The sequence below is a fragment of the Megascapheus bottae genome, chromosome 18 (genome assembly GCF_031878675.1).
Source record: "Megascapheus bottae isolate mThoBot1 chromosome 18, mThoBot2.hap1, whole genome shotgun sequence".
Classification (NCBI taxonomy): Eukaryota; Metazoa; Chordata; class Mammalia; order Rodentia; family Geomyidae; genus Megascapheus; species Megascapheus bottae.
In genome coordinates, this window is record NC_143526.1 from 29,084,580 (window position 1) to 29,107,162 (window position 22,583).

General features: G+C 51.8%; 1 protein-coding gene across 1 annotated transcript; it reads left to right on the forward strand.

Annotated features, from left to right (window-relative positions):
* Positions 1–6,586: 6,586 nt before the first annotated feature.
* Positions 6,587–21,368, forward strand: Ccm2l (CCM2 like scaffold protein). The gene is made up of 10 exons (XM_090352825.1): positions 6,587–6,662; positions 10,829–10,996; positions 13,578–13,661; positions 13,773–13,956; positions 14,680–15,176; positions 16,808–16,943; positions 18,880–18,943; positions 19,396–19,507; positions 19,914–20,052; positions 20,846–21,368. The coding sequence occupies exons 1-10, from the start codon at positions 6,633–6,635 to the stop codon at positions 21,151–21,153; spliced, it is 1,722 nt and encodes a 573-aa protein (XP_090208951.1). The 5' UTR covers positions 6,587–6,632; the 3' UTR covers positions 21,154–21,368.
* The last annotated feature ends 1,215 nt before the right edge of the window (positions 21,369–22,583 follow it).

Sequence of the window (22,583 nt, forward strand, 5' to 3'; positions counted from 1 at the left end):
TTTTTTTCCTCTGGAGAGCTCACACCCTAAAGGACTGCCCCCTCCCTGCTGTGCAGGACCCCTATCCTGAATAGCCTAAGGTCCTGGCTTCAAATAGACAAGCCCTGGGACCTTGGAGCCATTGTTTCCCGCTCCATTCTGTGACTCAATCTACCTCAGCCAGCCTCTTCCTTGCCAGAATCAGACCCCATGGATCCTGTTCTCCCCTCCCCCCCTCAATTATAGGTCTTGAACCTGAGCTTTTGTTCAGGCTAGCACTCTACCACTTTGAGCCACAGCGCCACTCCTGGGTTAACTGGAGATAAGAGTCTCTCAGACTTTCCTGCCTGGGCTGGCCTTGAACCACAATCCTCTGCTCTCAGCCTCCCAACTAGCTAGGATTACCAGTGTGAGCCACTGGCTGCCAGTCTGTTCTATTTTCCTCACCCCAGCCTGGATGCTCAGACTTCCCCAGGACCCCCATGGGAGGCCATGGGTAATGAGAACCCTTGGGGGTCCCTGAGATCCCCTGTCCTCCACATCCATTGTGTAGAAGAAACAGCACCAGAGAGGACCAGGTGCTTGCCCAAGATCACACAGGAAGGCAACGGGGGTTGAGTGGTAGTCAGGTCAGTCTTCATGTCACAGGGAGCGGAAGAGAACGGGACACTCTGGGTCCCTGTCCTGCCCTTGTACCTGCTTCTCCTGCCCCCACCTCCGCAACCCCCAGCACACAAGACTTGTCTCCATTCCCAGGGGCAATTTCTGTCTCCCTGTGTCCTTGAGCTCCCACCTTTGAACCGGTCCCACAGGCTCTGGCTGGGTCTCAAGTCATGGCCCACAGCCTGTGTGCACACTGCTGTACCTCGTGCCTTCTAATGGTCACCCCAGCTGCCAGCACAAGTCTCCACCTTCCCCAACAGGGGGATCTCCAACAAGGGAACTTGAGTCTTCCCTAAATCTGCCTTGCTTCCCCTGTGTCTCCCTGAGGCTGGCCACCCATAAGAAGGGCAAAAGTAGAGGCTGTTGCCCTGTTGCTGACTCAAGTTCCCTAGCTTCTTCCCCTAGGGGCTTGCTGGGCCTAGAGGCCACAAAAGCCTCAGACAGTGGCATGCACAGGCTGCCAACTCAAATGCCTCTAGTAGTGGGAGCAAGAGAAGTGGAGGTGCCAGCCAATAGGGAATGCGGGGACTCCGGTTGAAGCAGTGTGCTCTGAGGATAGGCACTGACGTTAACATTTTAAAAATCACTAGCCAAACAAAACACTCATACTTGGCTCCTAGACCACGGTTTCTGAGGTCTCTTCAAAATGTTGAGGTGGTTCTTTCAGAAAGTCCTGCCCAGTCTGGAGACGTCTGTGGGAAAGTCAGGAGCAGAGGTTTGGCTCCCTGTGAGATTGCTAAGCCTCCCTCATGGCCCCATCTTCTGACCATCTAAAAGCAAGCCCCCTGCCCTCAGCTGGAAAGACTCTCAGCAGGAGTCTTCTCCAGGCTGGGGGCTCCCAGTAAGGAGAAATTTGCACCAGGACTGGGAGGACAGTTCAGGCACAGCATGGACTGAAAGCTAAGACCCCTTCACCCTGTCCTTGGTGTCAAGACACATGGGCCCCGCATGTCAATCAGGCTTCTGAGATTCCCAGGTTGGCAGAGCAGGGAGGGGGTGAGATGTAGCATTCTGGTTGGGAGAGGAGACATTCTTTGGTTGTGTAGGAGGAGGGGAGGGGAGGGGAGGGGGGAAGAGCCCTAGAGCTGGAGGATGAGAAAGGCCCAGCCTGGCCTGATCCCTGGAGGCAGGACTCCCAGGCACAGACAGGTGCCCTTGCTTGGAATCTTCCCCTCTATCCTCCTGACAAGGAGGCCACTGTCTTCTCAGCACCCTGGCCTTCATTCTATGCACATGCTGGGAGGATCCCCAGGCCAGGCTGGAAGATGGGGGCCCCAGAGCACTTGCAATAAACTCCCAGTGAAGGGGACCCTGGAACAAAATGGATGAAAATGGCCAGAGGTGAGGAAAGGTTGTCCTCCATCTTCCTTCATCCAAAGTCCAGACTCCAAGCAGAACCTTCCTTGTGGCACATGGTCTGGGGCTGGTTCCCAAGCCTGCCATAAACAGAAAGAGCCGCACCATTCCCAGAGCTTCTCCTTACCGCCCCAACTCCTGAGGATCCATCCTGCAGTTTTGGGAGATGTGTTTTTCTTCCATGCAAGGCCCCTTTCTAGACAAAGGATTCATTTTTGCCACATTCAACAAGCTCAAGCTGAGCTTCTGCAGATAAAGCTGCCAAGGTTCTTGGTTAAGAGAATTTCTGTATTCTATTGGATTGTTTAGGTCAAAACTCCCCCCAAGAAGCACTCACAGATGCCATTTCCCGCCACCACAGACCCTCAGGTGGGCTCTGGCACCTCCATTTGGGAATCAGTGGTTTAGTTACCCAGCATCCTCTTTTGTAGGAAAGGATGGCCCAGGGACAGGAGGCAGCCTGCCCAAGGTAACACAGCAAGTTGGAGAGCAGAGTGGGACCAGAATACCCTCAACTCTGATCTCCTACCCACCTCCACCCCCACCCCCGGCCACCTCTTCTCCAGGAATCACTAGCCATGCCTGAGAGCCAGTTTCCCTTGGTCAGCACAATATTGGGTGATTCTCCTTTCCCTCTTCACTCAAGCCCAGCTGCTGCCCATTTCTGTTTCCTCTTCCCCATCTCACCTCCTGGTATTGACTACATCTGTGCCATTCCCAGCCTCCCCCTACCCAACAAACTGGCCCTTCTGAGCTTACCCCAGGAGGGAAAGGGGGCCCTAAGCTGGGGCTTCTGTACTGAGACTTTTGTACACCACAAACTTTTTGTATATTTTTAATTTTGCTGCAACATGAGATATTAAAAATCATTTCAGTACACGCTGCTTGTGTCCTATAATTTGGGCTACTCTGGAAGTAGGGTGGGGAGAAGGATGAGGAAGAAAGGATGAGAAGACAGCTTCCTGTGGCTTCAAGACAGAAAAGCAAGGCAGAAAGTATGACTCAAGTGCTAGAGCAGTTGCTTAAGCAAACTCAAGGCCCTGAGTTCAATCTCCAGTAGCCTCAAATAGGCAGGACATTAGACAAACTTCCCTGATAATTGGACAAAATCACAATCAGTCAGCCAGACATTACTAATCAACCCCTTTCTCTTTTCTCCTGCTGGGAGCAGAGTTATTTTTTGTTTGGTTTTGTTTTTGTGCCTATCTTGGCACCTTCAAGTCTTCAAGCCTGAATTCAGCCTGGATGCTATCCTTGAGCTTTATTTTTTTTTCTCAAAGCTAGCACTGTATAACTTGAGCCATAGCTCCACTTCCCACTTTTTGGTGGTTAATTGAAGATAAGAGAGCTGTGGACTTTCCTGTCCAGGCTGGCTTTGAACTGTGATCCTCAGATCTCAGCTTCCTGAGTAGCTAGGATTACAGATGTGAGCCACCAGGGTCCAGCCAGCCAGATCTGATTTTTATCTTCTTCTACACAGCTCTCCAAGCAGCACCTGCCAATCACCTGGACTTGAATCCTATCTGCCACAGTTAAAGTTTTGAAAACAAAGACTTTGGCTCATCTCATTTTTGACTCATGAGCTATTTTCAATAAGATGTGCTATCACTGTATGCTTCTGTTCTTATTCTGTCCCTGGACCAGCCTCTGCAACAGGCACCAGAACTATCTTGCTTTTGATGCCTGAAGACTCGGAGGCTTTGGGAGGTAAGGTAAACATGTCCAAGTTCATTCATCTTTGAACCTAGGTCCTCTTGTCTTCTTTATTGACCTTGACACTAAGCAAGTTGTCTGCCCACGGCTCTGAGGTAGGCACTATAGGAAAGGCAGAGATCACTTTCTACATCATTTTCTGGCATTGAAAACCTTTAGTGTGCTGAACCAGTACTGATGGTCTATGCTTATAATAGCTACTCAGGAGTCTGAGATCTAAGGATCGTGGTTCAAAGCCAGAGCAAGAAAAGCTACAACATTATCTCCAATAAACTACTCAGAAAAAGCTGGAGGTGGTGTTGTGGCTCCAGTGGTAGAGGGCTATCCTTGAGCAAAAGAAGCTCAGAGTCAGCACACATGCCCAGAGTTCAAGCCCCAGGGCAGGCAAAATAATAATAATAATAATAATAATAATAATAATATAAAATTCTTGCCCTAGTTGAGATTTCCAGTAAGGTGGGAATTCTGGGTTGGTTTAAGGGGTTAAGTGACAATTCTGATGTCCTCAGCAGGGCCAGGAATTGACTCACACATCCTGACCTCTTCCTGTTGGCCCAGCATGCTAAATGACCCTCTCACTTCCTGCTGCTAGAAAGTGGCTGGCACCATGGAGCAAAGCAGAAAAGAGAGGCTGCCATGAAGCAGCAAGGGTCTCCTTCCCTCTGATGGTGGGAGAGAGAAAGGAGAGAGGGACTGGGGGCTTCAAGTCTCCATAGCTACCTCACCCGGAGACAAACATGAGTCTGGCCCTCTGGCACTGCCAGCCCCTGTGGACCTGACACACTATACTTTAAACACACTGTGCAAGCCAGCCTGCAGCCCCACCCCTGCCCTCACCATTCCCCACTGCTTCCTCTTCCAAGGCCTTGCCTCTGCCTTGCTGCCCCTGGGACCTTGCTTCCCACAGTGAACATGATGCTGAGAGATTAGAGAAAGCCACAACTGCACAGCAAAGCAACTCAGGAGCATGGGGGTCCACAACCCAGGTGTGGTGGCTGGGTGGGGATGGGACCCTCAGAGCCATGGCAAGTGTCTTAAGATAGGCGGCAGGCCTGGGACCCAGAAGGAAGGGGCACTGGACTTCATACCCAAGCCAGCCAGGCACCCCGGGTCCCCTTACTTTCTATGTTACTATATAACCTTTCTGCGTTAGGCTCTTCACTGGCATCTCAATTTGGTTTTGGGGTGTGTGTGTGTGTGTGTGTGTGTGTGTGTGTGTGTGGATCCTGAGGCTTGAACTCAGGGCGTGAACCATAGCTCCACTTCCAGCTTTTTGGTGGTTAGTTGGAAATAATAGTCTCATGGGCTTTCCTGCCCAGACTGGCTTCAAACTGTGATCCTCAAATCACAACCTCCTAAGTAGCTAGGATTACAGGTGTGAGTCACCAACATCCAGCTATATCTCAGTTTTTAATATCAGGCTTGTAATGGGAGTAATGGTTCCTCAACACCAGGAGGAAGGAGTGGTACGGATTGTGTAGGGTCCTCAGAAGAGGAGGAAGAGAAGGAGGAAGAAGAGGAGAAGGAGTTGATAAACTTACTAGGTGTCAGAATTTCTCTTTAGTATGAGGTTGGATGTGTGGCTCATTTGGTAAAGCACTAGCCAATGAACAAAAGCATCAGGTACTGAGTTCAAGTCCCAGTCTCAGACCGTAAAAAAGAAAAGAAGCCCTCTTAAGTGCATTTAACACTTCTGAAGTCACTATGAAGTCAAACTAGCATTACTGCTCATTTTCTAGCTAGGGAAACAGAAGCATGACTGGTTAAAGAATTTGCCCAAGGTCTCATAACTCTAGTTAGTGGCAAAGCCACAGAATCCTCAAAGCCCACAATATGATTTTCCTAAAGAGTAATAACTATGAGCTGGGTGCTGGTACTCATGCCTGTAATCCTCACTACTCAAGGGGTTGAGATTTGAGAATCATGGTTCAAAGCCAGCCCAGGCACAGAAGTCAGTGAGACCCTTATCTCCAATTAACCACTAGAAAACCGAAATGACACTGTGGCTCAAAGTGGTAGCATTTAGCCTTGAGCAAAAGAGCTCAGTGCAAGGCCGGGAGTTTGGCCTAGTGGTAGAGTGCTTGCCTAGCATGCAGGAAGACCTGGGCTCGATTCCTCAGTACCACATACATGAGGAAAAAAGCCAGAAGTGGTGCTGAGGCTCAACTGATAGAGCTCTAGCCTTGAGAAAGTCCAAGAACAGTGTTCAGGCCCTGAGCTCAAGGTTCAAGCTCTACTACACACACACACACACACACACACACACACACAAAGAGTAATGACTATGTTTTGGGATACAGTACTGAATAGATTATAAGCATTTTTTCCATCAGTCTCTCATGACTTCCCAGCCCCAGGAAAAGCAGCAAGATTTACTCACCATCTCTGAGGGGCTCTGAAATAGGAAATGGACTTTTGTTTTGCCAGTCCTGGGGCTTGAACTCAGGGCCTGAACACTGTCCTTAGGCTTTCCTCAAGGCTAGAGCTCTACCCGTAAGCCATAGCACCACTTCCAGCTTTTTTTCTATGTATGTGGTACCAAGGAATCGAACCCAGGTCTTCGTGCATGCTAGGCAAGCACTCTACCACTAGGCTAAACTCCCAGCCCCAGGAATGGACTTTTCTTGTCAAGGTTAATGGTAGAAATAGGATTAGAATAGGATGTATGTAGCCTCCAAGTTTGGGGGGGGGGGCTGGGAAACCCTTCACCAGCATTACCCAAACTGCTAAGCTATCTGTTCAGCTTGCCTGCTGGCTGGAGAGTCTTGAGACTGTGTCCTCCATCCCCCCATGTCCCTGCCATCGGATGGGAGGGACAGGAACTCAGTGCTGGTGGAGTTTCCGACCAGACAGGAAAAAGAACAAAGGAATTGGGGGTGGAGGGGGCGGCCTGGAGGGTGACAGTCGAGGGGTGCTTCACCATGGAATATGAAGTCAAGAAAGGGAAGAAGGTAGGTGGGAGATGGAGAGGGTTGGAGGGTAGAGGAGGGCCCCAGGGCTGGGGAAGGGGAAGGCCTTGCAGGGTAGCAAGCAGCCCTTATGGGCCCAGGACCTTCCTTCCCATCCTTGGCACCCAGACATTTGGACATGAAACTCCCTAAGCTGTTTGTCTGCTCTCAGTGTCCTCTGTCATTATCCTGGGCAGTCAGACTGAAGTCTTTCCAGGAAAGTCTATTTCCCTGGTGTTCTGGGGTGGGGCTGTGGGGCTCTCCCTGCAGCTTCTCAGACCCTAGCATCAGACCCAAGGGCTCCAGGCAGGCACAATCCCTGTGCTACAAGGTACCTGTCCAGGTTTGGGTCTCCACGTACCTTTCCTTACATTATTATTATTATTATTATTATTATTATTACTAGCTAGTCATGGAGCTTGAATTCAGGGCGCTGGAATTCAGGGCGCTTGAATTCAGGGAGCTTGAATTCAGGTGCTGTTCCTGAGCTTCTTGTTGCTCAAGACTAGTTTTCTACCACTTGAGCCACAGCTCCACGTCCAGCTTTTTGTAGTTAATTGGAGAAAAAGAGTCTCACAGACTTTTCTGCCTGGGCTGGTTTCAGATCTCAGCCTCCTGAGTAGCTGAGATGACAGGCGTGAGCCACCAGCATCCAGGCCTTCCTTGACTTATTAAAAAGCCCTTTAAGGACTCAGCCCCCAAATCTTCTTCCCCAATCTTGCCCTTTCTGACTCTGAGAAGTGTGTCATTTGTTCCTCGGGGCTTCTCTGGTTGTCAGTGGGGCTCATGGAACTCCTCAAACTCTAAATCCACACCCAGCCCTTCCACAGAGAGACCTTGCTGCCCAGAAACCTGCACAGGGGCTGTTCTGAGACAGGTGGCACCACATGAGCCATAGAGCACTGAGGAGGGAGCCAGCATGCATGCACGCCCTCTCTTGGTACATTTTGTGGGTTTGTGATGGTGTATCACTATGTACCTCAGGCTAGCCTGAATTCTCCATCCTCTTGCCTCAGCCTCCTGACTGCTAGATTACAGGCAGGAGCCCCCGTGCCCAGCCTTGGGGTGTGTCTTTTGATAGACATTTATTGAGCACCTGTTATATGCAATGAGAAAAGTCTGGTGCTAGTGATGCTGCTGTGGTGTGCTTCTTCCCTGGAGCTCACAGTCTAATGAGGGAAACAGCTACTAAGTTTGTTTGTGTGTGTGTGTGTGTGTGTGTGTGTGTGTGAGAGAGAGAGAGAGAGAGAGAGAGAGAGAGAGAGAGAGAGAGAGAGAGAGAGAGAGAGAGAGAGGGAGGGAGAGAGATGTCCTGGGCTTGAATTGGCCTGTATGCTTTCCTCATCTTTCCCCCACCCCCTCCTTCTGATGATGGGGTTTAAATTCAGGGCTGGGCACTGTCTCTGAGCTCTCTTGCCAGTGGAGCCAAATTCCACTTCTCGTGGGTGGTAGGATTCTCATGGGACTGTCCTGCCTAGGCTGTCTTTGAACCGTGATCCTCCGCTCTCAGCATCCTGAGTAGCTAGGATTATAGGCATGAGCCACCAGCATCTGGCTCCCTGACCTTTTTTTGTGCAAGACTAGTGTTCTACCACTTGAACCACATTCCACTTCCTGCTTTTGGGGGGTAGTTAATTGGAGGTAAGAATCTCATGGACTTTCCTATCTGGACTGGCTTCAAACCTGGATCCTCAGCTCTGAGCCTCCTGAGTAGCTAGGATTGTAAGTTAGAGCCACCGGTGCCTGTCTCAACTGATAATTTGTAAAGACAATCATAGAAAAGTATATAAAAGGCCCCATATCCCACGTGGGAGAGAGACTGTTAGGGTACTCAACCCTGGGTGGGCAAGCTGGAGCTGTGATCTGATAGATGGAAGGAAAGTGGGCAGGAAAGAGGAGCAGCTTGTGCAAAGACCCTGTGGTGGGAAGGAATGAAGCACAGAAGGAACTGAAAGATGACCAGATGACTAGGAGATAAGAGTGTGGGGAGAGGGTGAATAAATGAGGCTGGAGAGATGGGCAGGGCTGGACCATTCAGGGTGGCAGACATAATATCCCATCCCACAAACCTGGCATAGGCTGAACAGTCTGCTGGGTAGCTGGACTTCAAGACCTGCAGGACTTGCTCATCTCGTACTTGAGTCACAGCAGCTGTCACATGGCTTCTCCAGGCTCATCCACATCCAGGCTGGGAAGCCTCCAGGGATTTGTACATGCAGTGTCCTCTTCCTCCCAGCTATTTGGTGGTCATTTCTAAGAGCTTTCACACACTGTATGCGGGTGCCATGAGTGGGGTTCTAAAACCTGAGCAAGCAGCACTGACCTCAGCATTCTTCCAGGTTTTTAATCTAACAAATCTGGAATGTGATCAGCATATTTTATTTTTGCCAATCCTGGGCTTGAGCTCAGGGCCTGAGCACTGTCCTTGGACTTTCTCAAGGCTAGAGCTCTATCACTTGAGCCTCAGTACCACTTCCGGCTTTTTTTTCTATGTATGTGGTACCGAGGAATCGAACCTGGGTCTTCGTGCATGCTAGGCAAGCATTCTACCACTAGGCCAAACTCCCGGCCCCTGATCAGCATATTTTATTTTTTGGTACCTGTGCAAGTACAGGGGCTTGAACTCAGGGCTTTGTGCTCTCCGCTTTCTTGCTCGAGGCTGTTTTGCTACTCCTTGAACCATGCCTTCCAGTCTTGAATTTTGCTGGCTAATTGGAGATTCAATAGTCTCTGGACTTTTCTGCCCAAGCTGGCTTTGAACCACGATCTTCCGAATGTCGGCCTCCCAAGTAACTAGGATGACAGGTGTTAGCCATGGCAGAATCTGCATTTCAAGCAAGCTCCAGCAGCGCTGGTGTGGGCCACACCTTGGCAAGTTCTGGCTCAGTTCCTGGTTGGTAACTCCAGAGCCTTAGCACCAGCTGGAGCCGGTTAGAAAGGCAGAATCCTGAGTCCACCCCAGACTGACTGAATCAGAACCTGTGACCACCGTGAAACCTGAGAGTCACGTGTGAAGGTCATTTATCATAAGCCCTAGAAGCAAGGCTGGGGTCAGTAACCAAGAATGTCCAGGCAGCCCAGGAGTGTTTACTGAAAGAACGAGTAAATGTTCTTGCGGACTCGAATCGTCTGTTCACCTGTGAGCTCACGGAGCAGCGAGGTTATCTTCTTCACACTTGTCACTGACGATAAGCCATCATACCACACATTTCTTTGTACTCAAGCGGCCTGCAGCTAGGCTTCCACTAAAATCACCTAAAGAGCCCTCAAAAAAAAAAATCCTGGGCCGGGAGTTTGGCCTAGCATGCACGAAGATGCAGGTTCGATTCCTCGGTACCACCTACATAGGAAAAAAGTCAAGTGGTAGAGCTCTAGCCTTGAGAAAGTCCAAGGACAGTGCTCAGGTCCTGAGCTCAAGCCCAGGACTGGCAAAAAGAAAAAAAAATCCTGAAATCTGGGTATCAAGCCCAGATTTCCTGATTCATTTAGTCTGGGGTGTAGTCCGGACATTTTAGACGCTGCCTGGAGAGTTCAAAGGTAGAGCCAAGAAGGGAGCAACTGGTCACCTGGTTAAGCCTGTCATCCCAGGTACTCTGGGAGGTCAAACTCAGGAAGATCGTGGTTGTGGGCAAAAAGTTAGTGAGGTCCTATTTCTACAAATAGGCTAGATCCAGTAGTCATGCCCGTGATTCCAGTTATGGGGGAGGCACAGGTAGGAGGAGGATCTTGTTCTGAGGACAGCCACAGGCTAAAAGGAGAATTCTATCTGAATTCTTGAGGCAGGGCTCAAGTGGAAGAATGAACGCCTAGAAAACACAAGGCCCTTAATTTAAATCTCAGTGTTGCCCTTTCCCATTTAAAAAGTTTAGGTCCAGAGAAAAATAGTTGAGGTTCTTCTCAGGAGGCTGAGATCTGGAGATTGTGATTCAAAGACAGCCCAGGCGGGAAAGTCCATGAGACTCCAATCTCCAGTTAACCACCAGAAAACCAGAAGAGGTAGAGTGCTAGCCTTGAGTGAAAGAGCTCAGGGACGGCACCCAAGCCCCTACTTTATGCACCACGATCAATAAATTAGAACTAAAAAGTTTAGATTATGAAAGTAAAGGAGTGAGCACAGTAATGTCCACAAAGTCAGTGCTATAACTGTTATACCCCCCGTCTTCCTCCAGGGCTTTGTAGCCCCCATCCGAAGGCTGGTGTTTCCCAAGGCCGCACGCCGGGCAGCCTTTCAGAACAGTGTGAGCCGTCGGCCCCTGCACTCCATGCCCCTTTATCCTCCCGATTATCTCATCGACCCCCAGATTCTGTTGTGTGACTACCTGGAGAAAGAAGTCAAGGTGAGTGCAGGATGGGAAGGGGTGGGAACAACCCTGGAGTCAGCAGAGCCTCTGGCTCCTCTCCTACACTAATCCTGACCAGCCCAGCCTCACACCGGGGAAGCAGCCTGGCTTCATGACAGCCAGCCCTTACTTTGGCGGGGTACCCTCAGCAAATGACCTCTGTCTGCAGAGCCTCTGTGTTCCCATCTCAACATGGAGCTCAAAACTTAAGCCTAGGGGAGCCAGAAGTTTTGCCTAGTGGTAGATTGCTTGCCTAGCGTGCATGAAGACCGGGTTTGATTCCTCGGTACCACATACACAGAAAAAAGTCAGAAATGGTGCTGTGGCTCAAGTGGTAGAGCTCTAGCCTTGAGAAAGACCAAGGACAGTGCTCAGGACTGGCAAAGAACCAAAAATAAAAAACCTAACACTAGGGGAGACTGGGTTGGACAGTGTGTTGTGTACTGAAAAAATTCTACTTTCGCCAGGAGTTTGGCCTAGTGGTAGAGTGCTTGCCTAGCATGCATAAAGACCCTGGTTCGATTCCTCGGTACCACACACTGGCAAAAAGCTGGAACTGGCATTGTGGTTCAAGTGGTACACTCTAGCTTTGAGAAAAAGTCCAAGGACAGTGCTCAGGCCCTGAGTTCAAGCCCCACAATTGGCAAAAAAAAAAAACAAAAAACAACTCTAATTTCCCGTGAGGTTTTGCTGCAGGTACAGTGTCTGGATTAAGAGCGCAGCACAGACTAGGAAATGTGTGGAACATGGCCTAGCATGCTTTGGGCCTTGGGTCAGCCTCAAGCACGGGGTGAGAGGACTCACAAAGGACTCGACATATTCAAGAGCTTTACTTGTATTTCAGTCCATGTGGAAGGAACAGTGGGGAACAGAAGGGGTCCTCAATACTTAAGGAAGATTGCTATGGGGTAGGCTGGCAGATGTAGGGAGCAGCAAGGTGTAGTGGCCACCTACTTAAACTGGAATTTCAAGTGCAATGAATACTTTTTTAAAGTATTAACATGTCCCAGTTATTGCATGGAACTAAATGTACTAAGAGCCTGAAAACAAAATGTTGTTTATCTGAAATTCAAATTTAACTGGCATCCTGTATTTTATCTGGCAAGCCTACCTAGAGAGTAAAGCTAACGAGTAAATTTACTTTAAAACACAGGGCTGAAGTTGGACAGAGAATTTCAAGAAGAGGAAAAGGTTTGATGGGTGGAATTCATTTAGAAAGATGCTGTCAAAACTAATGAAAAGGTGGGGCTGGGAGTTAGGGCTAGTGGTAGAGTGCTTGCCTAGCATGCACGAAGACCCAGGCTTGATTCCTCGGTAACACATACATAGAAAAAAGCCAGAAATGGTGCTGTGGCTCAAGTGGTAGAGCTCTTGCCTTGAGAAAACCCAAGGACAGTGCTCAGGCCCTGAACCCAAACCCAGGATTGGCAAAATAATAATAATAATAATAATAATAATAATAACAGTAAAATAAAAAGAATTCTTCTTGGGTGAGGTGGCTTATGCCTGTAATCTTAGCTACTCAGGAGGCTGATATTTGAGGATCAAGGTTCAAAGCCAGCCTGGGCATAAAAGGGCCTGAGACTCTTATCTCCAATTAACCTCTAGAAAATGGGAAGTGGGGCTTGGCTCAAGGGTAGGGTGGTAGCCTTGAGCTGAAGATCTCAGGGACAGTGCCCAGGCTGAGTTCAAGCCCCATGATCCACCAAAAAAAAAAGTTAATTCTTACATTGAATAACATTTAAGTGATAACATCATTATAGCAAAGAATAAATGGAGAATTAATATATTGATTTGAAACATAATTTTTCTACCAAAGTGATGTATTAATTCAATGCATTGTCTTTTCCATGTGACTTCTTCAGAGAGATCATTAAGAGGATAAGTGATTTGTAGTTCCTTTGGCACCGATGCTTGTGGTGGAGAGAGCCACTCGGAGGGAGGAAATTCACAGGGACTTGCTTCTTACAAGTAGAGTAGCAGAGCCTTGGGGGCATAGCTAAGTGGTAGAGTACTTGCTTTGCATGCCAGAGCTTGGTCTTGGAGTGTATGTGTGTTGTTTTCCTGAAGAACTTCATAGCTAAATGAGTTTGAGCTAAAGTAATATCAGCGGCTAGGGTGTGGGCTCTGGCATGAGCAGTCATCTTAGCCTTCTTAGCTACACAATACTGGGTACAGCTTCTTAGCCATACTGTGCTGTGGTTTGTCTCTCTTAAAACCGGGTGAATGATTGAACATACACAAAGCTTTCAGAACGGTGTCTGGTGCTGTCCCTTAGTTTTTCTGCTCAAGACTGGTCCTCTAGCGTTTGAACCACAGCCCCACTTTTGGCTTTTTGGTGGTTAAAGATAAAAGTTTCACATAACCATCCTGCCTAGGCTGGCTTCGATTTAGGATCCTCAGACCTCACCCTCCTGAGTGGTGAAGATTGCAGGTGTGTAGTCCAGTGCCTACCTATTTGGTTATTAATTTGGAGATTCCTATCTTCACTGCCTCCCCTCACTGCCTGAGGAGGCCAAAGTTTTTCATGGCTTCAGGGTGACCCCTCTGTGCCCCTTCTACCCCGTTTCCCATCCAGTTCCTGGGCCACCTCACTTGGGTGACTTCTTCACTGAACCCCTCCAGTCGGGATGAGCTTCTGCAGCTGCTAGACACCGCCAGGGTGAGCCCTGGGAAGGGCGGGAGGAGAGGTATCATTTTCCCTTGGGTCCTGCAGCCTCCTAGAGCTCAGGATTTGCAATACCACCCCCCCCCGCCCGCCCTCCGCCCGCAGCAGCTAAAGGAGCTGCCCCTGAAGACCACACCCGAGCAGGACAGCATCCTCAGCCTGTCGGCTCGCTGCCTGCTGCTCACCTGGCGAGACAATGAGGAGCTCATCCTGCGCATCCCCACGCACGAGATCGCGGCCGCCTCCTACCTGCAGGACGACGCGCTGCACCTGCTGGTCCTGAAGACCGGTACCGCGGGCGGGTGGCCGGGGACGCGGCTGGCGGGGAGAGCGAAAGGGCCGGTCCCAGGGGCGGCTTGAGGCCGGGATGCCACGAGGATGATTGGTGGATGCTAAAGAGCTGACCACATTGCGGGGGAGGGGGGGACTGAAACGCCAAGCAGGCGGAAGAAGCTATAGGCAAGCCTGAGACCGAGGATGAAGACACAGGGTGGTCGACCTTGTCCTACTATCCAGATGCCGGGCGGCAGGGAGAGGGAGGTACAGAGTGGGACTACAGGTGGGACCATCAGAAGCCTGAGCGCGCTCAGAGTTTAGGACCAACCCCCTCCGGCTAGGGGAGGAGCCTGTGTGGGGGCGTGGTCCGGGGAGGGGGCGGGGCTCGCGGAGGAGGGATGGTGGCACTAACAAATCAACACGCTGGGGGCGGGGCTGAGGCCAGGGGCGGGTTGAGAGTTAGGAGGTCGAGTCCCAAAGTTGAAGTGCTAAACCTAGGGACACCGTCCAAATTAAGGGTACGGACGGAGAGGACAGGCTAGCCACCGTCCTCGAATCAGAAGCTAGGGCTGGACTGGGGAGAAGTCGCCCGGCCAGCACCCCGAGACCAGGGGTGGAGCCAAGGCAGGGGGCGGAGCCTGAGTCCGGGGCAGGGCGGTGCGGACCCCGCCCCGAGCGGCCAGGTGGTCTTCCAGGTGGGCCCCGGGGCGACTCTCGGCGGCCTTCTCTCTCGTAGGTCTGGGCGTGGACCCGGTGCCGGCCGGCGTGGACGCCAGCCCCGGAGGCGCGGGGCGGGAGGCTGGCCCGCCGTGCGCGGCGCCCGAGAAGCGGCGGGTGGGCACCGCGGAGCGGCGCCACACCATCTGCAGCCTGGACTGGCGCGCGGCGTGGGGCGCGGGCGCGGGCGGCGAGGCCCGGGCGGCGGGCGGCGGGGGCGGTAGCCTGGAGCGCCAGCGCGCCGGGGCGCCGCGCGCGTCGGGCAGCTGGGAGCGGCGGCAGACATTCAGCGGCAGCTGGGAGCGGCGACACGCGGGCGGCGGCAGCGGCGGCGGCGGCGGCGGTGGTGGCGGAGGCGCGGGCAAGCCGGGCGGCAGCTGGGAGCGGCGGCAGGCGGGGGCCGGTGGCGGCGGCGGCAGCTGGGAGCGGCGCCACCCGGGCTCCAACCCGCTGGACCCACAGGACCCCAGCCCCGATGCCTACTGCAACTTAGTCATCCTGGCTGTGGCCAACAGGGTGAGCCCGAGGGCACCTTGGGGACACAGCTTCTGCCCTCCTCTTGGCAGGGCCCTGGGGTCAGCCTCCGTCCTGCAGAGTCCGGGACCGCAGGTGTGCCCCCAGGGCACCACCCCGCGGGCCCCCAATGGAAGAAAGCAAAATGCCCGGCCTGCTTGATTGCAACTCTTTAGCCAAGTCCCCAGCCAGACACTGGACAGCAGTAACATTTTTGTGTGTGTACATGTGTGTGCGTATGTGCGCCAGTCCTGGGGTTTGAACTCAAGGCCTAGGCACTGCCCCTGAAATTTTGGCCTCAAGGCTAATCCCTCGAACCCCAGTTCCACTTAGTGGCGTTTGGGTAGTTAGAGATGAGAAACTCATCTCCTGCTGAGGGCTGGCTTCGATGGTAATCCTCAGCTCTCAGCCTCCTGAGTAGCTAGAGTTGCATCAGGTGTCCCCACCTTGAGATGGTGTTCTCACCTGATGTCTTCTGGTTTTCCTCCTGTGCCTCCCTGATTTCTTTTAGGAAGCTGCTGCTTCCTCTTCTCCAGACTCAAACTTGGCATGCCCTAGGCATGGTCCTGGATCTTCTCTCCTGCATCCATATTCATTTTTTGATCTCTAGCCTTTTATGTCATTTAAATCCCTGGATTACACCTCTAACAACATCTCCACTCACCCTTTCCAGTCCAAGGACTAGAGACCATCTGAGGCCTGCTGTATGCCAATCTGAGCAGCTCCCATCCTCCTCCCCCGACATGAGATGCCTTAGTCTCCCTGCCTCGCTGAACGGCACCTTCATTCTTTTGTTGCTTGGGCTGAAACCTTGCAGGTCCTTGATTCGATTCCTCTTCCTCCCTGTAACTTCCCTGTCTCTCACATCCACTTTGATTATTTTTCCAACATTTCCTAAGACTTTCACTGTCCCAACCCAGGCCCAGGCCAGCTAGTGCTCTACCACTTTGAGCCACAGGTCCATTTCCAGTTTTTAAGTGGTTCATTAGCGATAAGAATCTTAACAGCCTTTCTTGCCCAGGCTGGCTTTGAACCATGATCCTTAGATCTCAGCTTCCTAAATAGCTAGGATTACAGGAGGGAGCCACCCGTGTCTGGCAAAAACTGATACTTTTAATTTGTTCCCCGTACCACTAGTTATTAGGAGACCTGAGGTCTAATCCCCAAAAGTCACTTCTCCTGGCTGGACATCGTCTCTACCTGCATGTGAGGTAGAGTTCATTTTAGAGAAGTTCCAGAACAGTCCATTAATTGCCAGAAGTTTGAATACATTCTTCCTGGTAGAGGAAGGAAGCATTGTTTCTGGGATCCATACAGGGGCCACAAAACCCAGGGAGAAGCCATATGATTTTGAGGGAACTGTCTTTGACATTGTCTTAAGGGGTCTATAGGTGTGTTTGTCTGTCTGGGTGCATGTGTGTGTGTGTGTATGTGTATCAGGGCACTGGCTTGTGCTGAGGAACTGTCTTTGACATTGTCTTAAGGGATTCATAGATGTGTCTGTCTGTCTGTCTGGGTGAGTGCGTGTGTGCGTGTGTGTGTGTGTGTGTATCAGGGCACTGGCTTGTGCTGAGGACACAAGCAGGGGCTGGCAGTGGGTGAGGCCTAAGTTCCCCTCCTTTCCCCTGAACCAGGATGCTGCTGAGGAATCCTGTGCCCTCATCTGTCAGGTCTTCCAGATCACCTATGGAGACCAGAGCATTGAGTGCGTGGACCGGGCCGGCTACCACTACACATCCACACCAGAACGGCCGTGGCTCAGCAGCCGCAGTGAGTACCAAACTCCTATAAAACACCCTGAAAGTGGGGAGAGGGTGAGTACCCCAGGACTCAATGGCTGAGGAAGGCTTCTAGGGGTCCTATGGTCTATGAAAATTACTGGGTCACATCTTAGTTTGTAGATAAAAGGTTGATCATGATGACCTCAGTTCAGTCCTGAAGAGAGGATTGGTTTGTCCCACTCAGAATGAGCCCCTCACATGTGAACTCATCCCTTTGGTTTTGGATGTCCCTGCTTTGCAGAAACCTTAACACATTCAGACACCTCAGTCTGCTCTCTGAGCTGTCAGGCTCTACTAGCCCTCCCCACCCCACCCCCAGGTCAAAGCCAGTACTTCCAGACTGAGCCAGGTTTGCATCAAGGACCAGAGTGAAACTAACAGACATTTACTGAGCACAAACTATGTACCATACATAGCAAATCTAAGTGAATGCTCATAGCAACTCTTTTGTGTCCTGTTAGCCTAGCATAGGACCAGGTATCTATCTACACATGCTTGAGAGGTATGTTTGAATGAGTGAAGGACCTGGTATTGCACACCTGTAATACCGGAACTCAGGAGGCTGAGACAGGAGCACCCTGAGTTCAAGCTGCACAGCGAGCCCTTGTCCATGAGGTCTTAAAATTCCAGTATTACAGATGAGGACTTAAGGCTCAGAACAGCCAGTAAACTTCTCCAAGCCACATAGCTGGTAATGGTGAGAGTCAGGACATAAACCCAGGGCTGAGCACTCCTGAGCTATTCAGGAGGCTGAGATCTGAGGATAGTGGTTCAAAGCCAGCCCAGGCAGGTAAGTCCATAAGATTCTTACCTTCAGTTAACCACTAGAAAACCTGACATAGTACTGTAGTTCATGGTGGGAGAGTGCTAGCCTTGAGTAAAAGTGAACTCAGGGACAGTATCCAGGCCCCGAATTCAAACCCCAGGACTGACTGACAAAAAATAACCAGATCTGGTTCCAAAGCTCCTAGGTTTTTTTTTGTTTGTTTTGTTTTGTGGGTTGTAGGCCTTGGACTCTGGGCCTAGGGCTTGGACTCTAGGCCTGGGCACTGTCTCTGAGATCTTCAGATGAAGGCTGCCACTCTACCCCTTGAGCCACAGTGCCACTTCCGGTTTTCTCGTGATTAAATGGAGATAAGAGTCTCACAGTCTTTAGGGCCCGGACTGCAATCCTCAGATCTCAGTCTCTTGAGTAGCCACTGCCGGGCTCAAAGCTCCTAGGTTTAAGAATTTCACTCCCATGCCACCATCAAGGCTCCTCAGTGCCCCCTGCTGGCATAGCTGCAGAAGCATATGAGTGTTCATCTTCTGAGGCTTCCCATCTATGGACACTGAGATTATTCATCAGCAATCACAAGGGTGACAGGTAAAGTGTCACGATCCCACAGAGAACACAAAACAATTCAGCCATCTTAACTGAACACCTACCACTTAGATGCAGCACTAATCACCAGGATATGCCGTGGGCTAAGGCCCACATGGCCCTGTCCCCTGGCAGATCACATGGCTGTAGCAGACATAGTTAATTGCTAAACACTGGCAGCTGTGGGGATGAGCGATGAGGGAGGCTCACTGAGAAGCTGAGGTAACCACGTGACAGAGCCAGCCAAGATCAGAGGGTGAGGCTGGCTCATAGCAGGTGGGGATGGGCAAGTCCTCGGCAAATAGCACAGCACTCCACAGAAGAGTTCATCTTCTTCTACCCCTGCCACATGTCATACCCAAGCCACACGCTTGTCCCATTGTCTGCTATTCCCGATGCCCCCAGGAGGCAGGCAGGAAGGTGAAAGAGAAAAAAAATGATGGTAGGAAAGCTGAGCTGCCCCCAAGTTTGTCAGGCCTCAACTGGAAATGGGTTGGGGTGGGTCCCAGCGATCCCCGCCCTGCTGGCCACCTCTCACGCCACTCTTTGTCTGTGGCCACAGGTGAGAGCTTCCGCACAGACGGGACCTACGCCTATGACGCCGACTTCAGCTGCTGCAGCTCCTTGTGGGTACTGCCCTTGCTGGGGACTCTACCCCCACCTCTGCTCACAGGCTCTGTCCCAGAGAGAGGATAGTGGAAGGGACTTCCCTAGAAGTGTGTTGAGGCATAAGACACTGAGGGGGAGAGGTACACTGAGCTCCAGGCTCTGGTGAGCTCAGAAGACCCAGACCTTCAAGAGACCCTGTGACCCTGGAATCCAGACTTGGCTTTACTCAAGCCTGGGCTTTCTTCCTAAACCTCAACCAGGCGTGGGGGGCCTGCTGAGTCCAGAGTCACTGCCACTGCTGAAGTAGGCAGGGCAACTCGAGCAGCAAGCTCATGAAAGAGCATGGGGAGAAACGAGAAACGAGGTGGCCAGGCCCAGAGCAGGGTTAGTCACCCCACGCACTTCAGCCTGGCCCAGCAAGAGGAGCAGAGAGTAGCCAATGAAGAGCCCTTTCCCCTCGTCCCGGCAGCAATGGCTCACAGGACAGCGGCACGTCCACACCTTCTTTCCATGGCTCCCACTGCAGCAGCAGTGAGCACAGTGGCCCGGGCTTCGAGCAGTTACAGGATTACATGATCACGGTGAGCAGGTGGAGGCGAAGGCCTGGAGGCGGGCGGAACTGACTGCATGCCAGCAGCAGTCATGCCTAAGACCCCGAGGTCAGGCGGCAGAGGTGAGGGCAGGCCAGCTTGTGAAGGCCCTTGACTGATGGCAACTCACTACACAAGACACTAAATGCCTTCCAGCAGCCCCACCAAGGAGGCCCTGACCCAAGACCACGGAGCCGGTCACTGCAGGGGCTGGGAGTGGAGATTGGCTTGAATCTACATGCCATGCTTAGACGCAGCCAAAGGGCTCTGATGCTAGGGAAGGGTTTTCAGGGCTGGGCTGAGTCCAACACATCCCTAGAGAGGGCTTGGGGACATTTTCAGGGGTTGGGAGAAGTTCCCAGAACAGCTCTCTCAAAGGGTGTCCCCCCCATCACAGTTGCGGAGTAAGCTGGGGCCCCCCGAGATCCAGCAGTTTGCGCTGCTCCTGCGGGAGTACCGGCTGGGGCTGCCCATCCAGGATTACTGTGCAGGCCTGCTGAAGCTCTACGGGGACCGGCGCAAGTTCCTCCTTCTCGGTGAGCCCCAGGCCTCAGGGGAGACCTGGCACCTGCGGTGCCTTCATTTCTCCAACTTGAGCCCCACAAGACCAAGATCTTGAAATCGCAGAGACCAAGAGGGAGAGGGAGAAGCAGAGAGGGGGAGGCCTTGTGAAGTGCTGTCAAGAGAACAGAGCCCCTGGCAGAGGCTCTTCATCCTCAGACCAAAGCTGGGGGACAGTGAGAAACTCTCACCCATCCCCTCAGAGGTTCTGAGCGGCTAGGAGACTTATCCAGGGCCTCCCTTATCCAGGACTAATAAGTATCAAGTGAACAATATTGACTAAGCAAACATTTTTGGTGGTGACCAGTGTGCCAAGGCTTGCCTCACTGAGTGCTAACTCCCTCCCCCCACACACACCTTGTTCTATTTGACCCCACTGTGCAGGTCAGGAGACGGAGGCTCAGATGAGCAGAACACCAAAATCAGAGTGAGGGATGGCAAGAAAGTGAACCTAAGAATGTCATGTGTGGGACTTGGCTTATTTCCTCTACACCAGGATCCTGGGTGCAGCTGAGTATCTGTACGCAGGAAAAGGAGGCTCCAAATAGTTGTTTAATGGCCAGGTAGCTCATGAATGAGAGGGCAGCCATCCTGCAAGGACTACAGTAAGGAGTAGGGAGCCCCCTGCCCTCCTCCGCTGGCTCAGAGGGTGAAGAGCTTGGGCAGAGCCACCCAGCTTTGTGGCAGAGCCGGGGGTCCCCAGGGGACCCTTCCTGTCTGTGGAAGTGGGGAAAGGCTCCCCGAATCACCCTTGCTCTGTGGCTGCAGGGATGCGGCCCTTCATCCCGGACCAGGACATCGGCTACTTCGAGGGCTTCCTGGAGGGCGCGGGCATCCGTGAGGGCGGCATCCTCACCGACAGCTTCGGCCGCATCAAGCGCAGCATGAGCTCCACCTCCGCGTCGGCCGTGCGCAGCTACGACAGCGCGGCCCAGCGGCCTGAGGACCAGACTTTCCACCGGCTGCTGGCAGACATCACGCATGACATCGAGGCGCTGGCCCCCGACGACGATGACCGCGACGATGTCTATGAGTCCCCGGGTGGGGGCGACACGGGCGAGGACAACTACCTGTAGCCTGGCTCTGCCTCCGTGCAGTACCGAGCGTCGCCTGCAGGGGGCGCGCGAGGCCGGCGCGATCCGCCCGAGGGATCCCATTGGGCCTGGGTTCCACTCCTCCTCCTGCAGGCCACGCAGCTTTCTGGAGTCTGCAAGGTGAAGAGGGTCTCCACCTGCTGGTAGACGGAGATCCCCAAGCACACAAAACAAAACCGAATGTAATAAAATGTAATATTTACAAGCGCCTCTGCCCATCCTGTTTTACAGATTAGTATTCAGGATTTTTAAAAAGAGGGAGAAGGGGAGAGGACAGGGAGAGACAGAGTCGGAGGTGAAAGGCAACCTCCTTATTCTCCTTAAATAGTACACCTCATTTCCTCATCAACAGTTTCAGACTGGCACCAGTGGCTCACACCTATAATCCTAGCGACTCGGGAAGTGGGGATCTGATGATTGAGGCTCAAAGCCAGCCCAGGCAGGAAAGTCCAAAGGCTCTTGTCTTCAATAAACTACCAAAAGGTGGAAAGTGGAGGTATGGCTCAAGTGGTAGAGGGCTATCCATGAGCAAAAGCTTAGGGACAGTGCTCAAGCCTTGAGTTCAAGCCCCAGACAGACACAAAAAGGAAAAAAATAATTCTACCTTTATCAGGGTAGTCATGAGACCTGATGAAAGCCACAGTCTTTGCCTTTAGCCTCCTGAACACTGGGATTATAGTACCACCATGGGCTTTGTCAATTCTTCCAGAATGATCCTACCAGCAGTGTTCTCCCACACAGCTTCAAGACCTGACTTTATAATTGTCACGGATCAGTTAGTTAAAAGGTTTAAGGTTGGGCTGGGTGAGATGGCTCATGCCTGTAATCTAGTTATTCAAGAGGCTGAGGTCTGAGGATCCCAGTCAAAGCCAGCCCAGGCACTAAAGAACATGAGACTCATTTCCAATTAACCCCTAGAAAATGGGAAGTAGGGCTGTAGCTCCAGGGGTAGGGTGGTAGCCTTGAGCTGAATAGCTCAGGGACAGCGCCCAGGCCCATAGTTCAAGTCAAGCCACACGACCCACCAAAAAAAAAAAAAAAAAAAAAAAAAGGTTTAAGGTTGGATTTCATTGCTGTTTGTTTGATCCACATTTCTCTATTCATCCTGGCTTAATTGCTCCTGAGGCATTGAGTCTCCCCTTTCTATGCACTGTTGATACACACCTTTTGCTCATTTCCTATTGGGTGCCCTATGTTTTCCATTGTGATTTCCAAGAGTAGCTTACAAATCCTGGACAGCAATCTCTGATGATGTTGAGCTCCCGTCAATTTTCTCGATGTGCCCATCTGCTGGGTTTATCTATGGCTGTGGTTCTCAAGCTACACACAGCTGAGTCTCTGGGGAGGCTTGCACCCTTACCCTTTTATGACTCAAAAGAGCAAGGGTGGGGCCAAGAAATGTTCATTCTCCA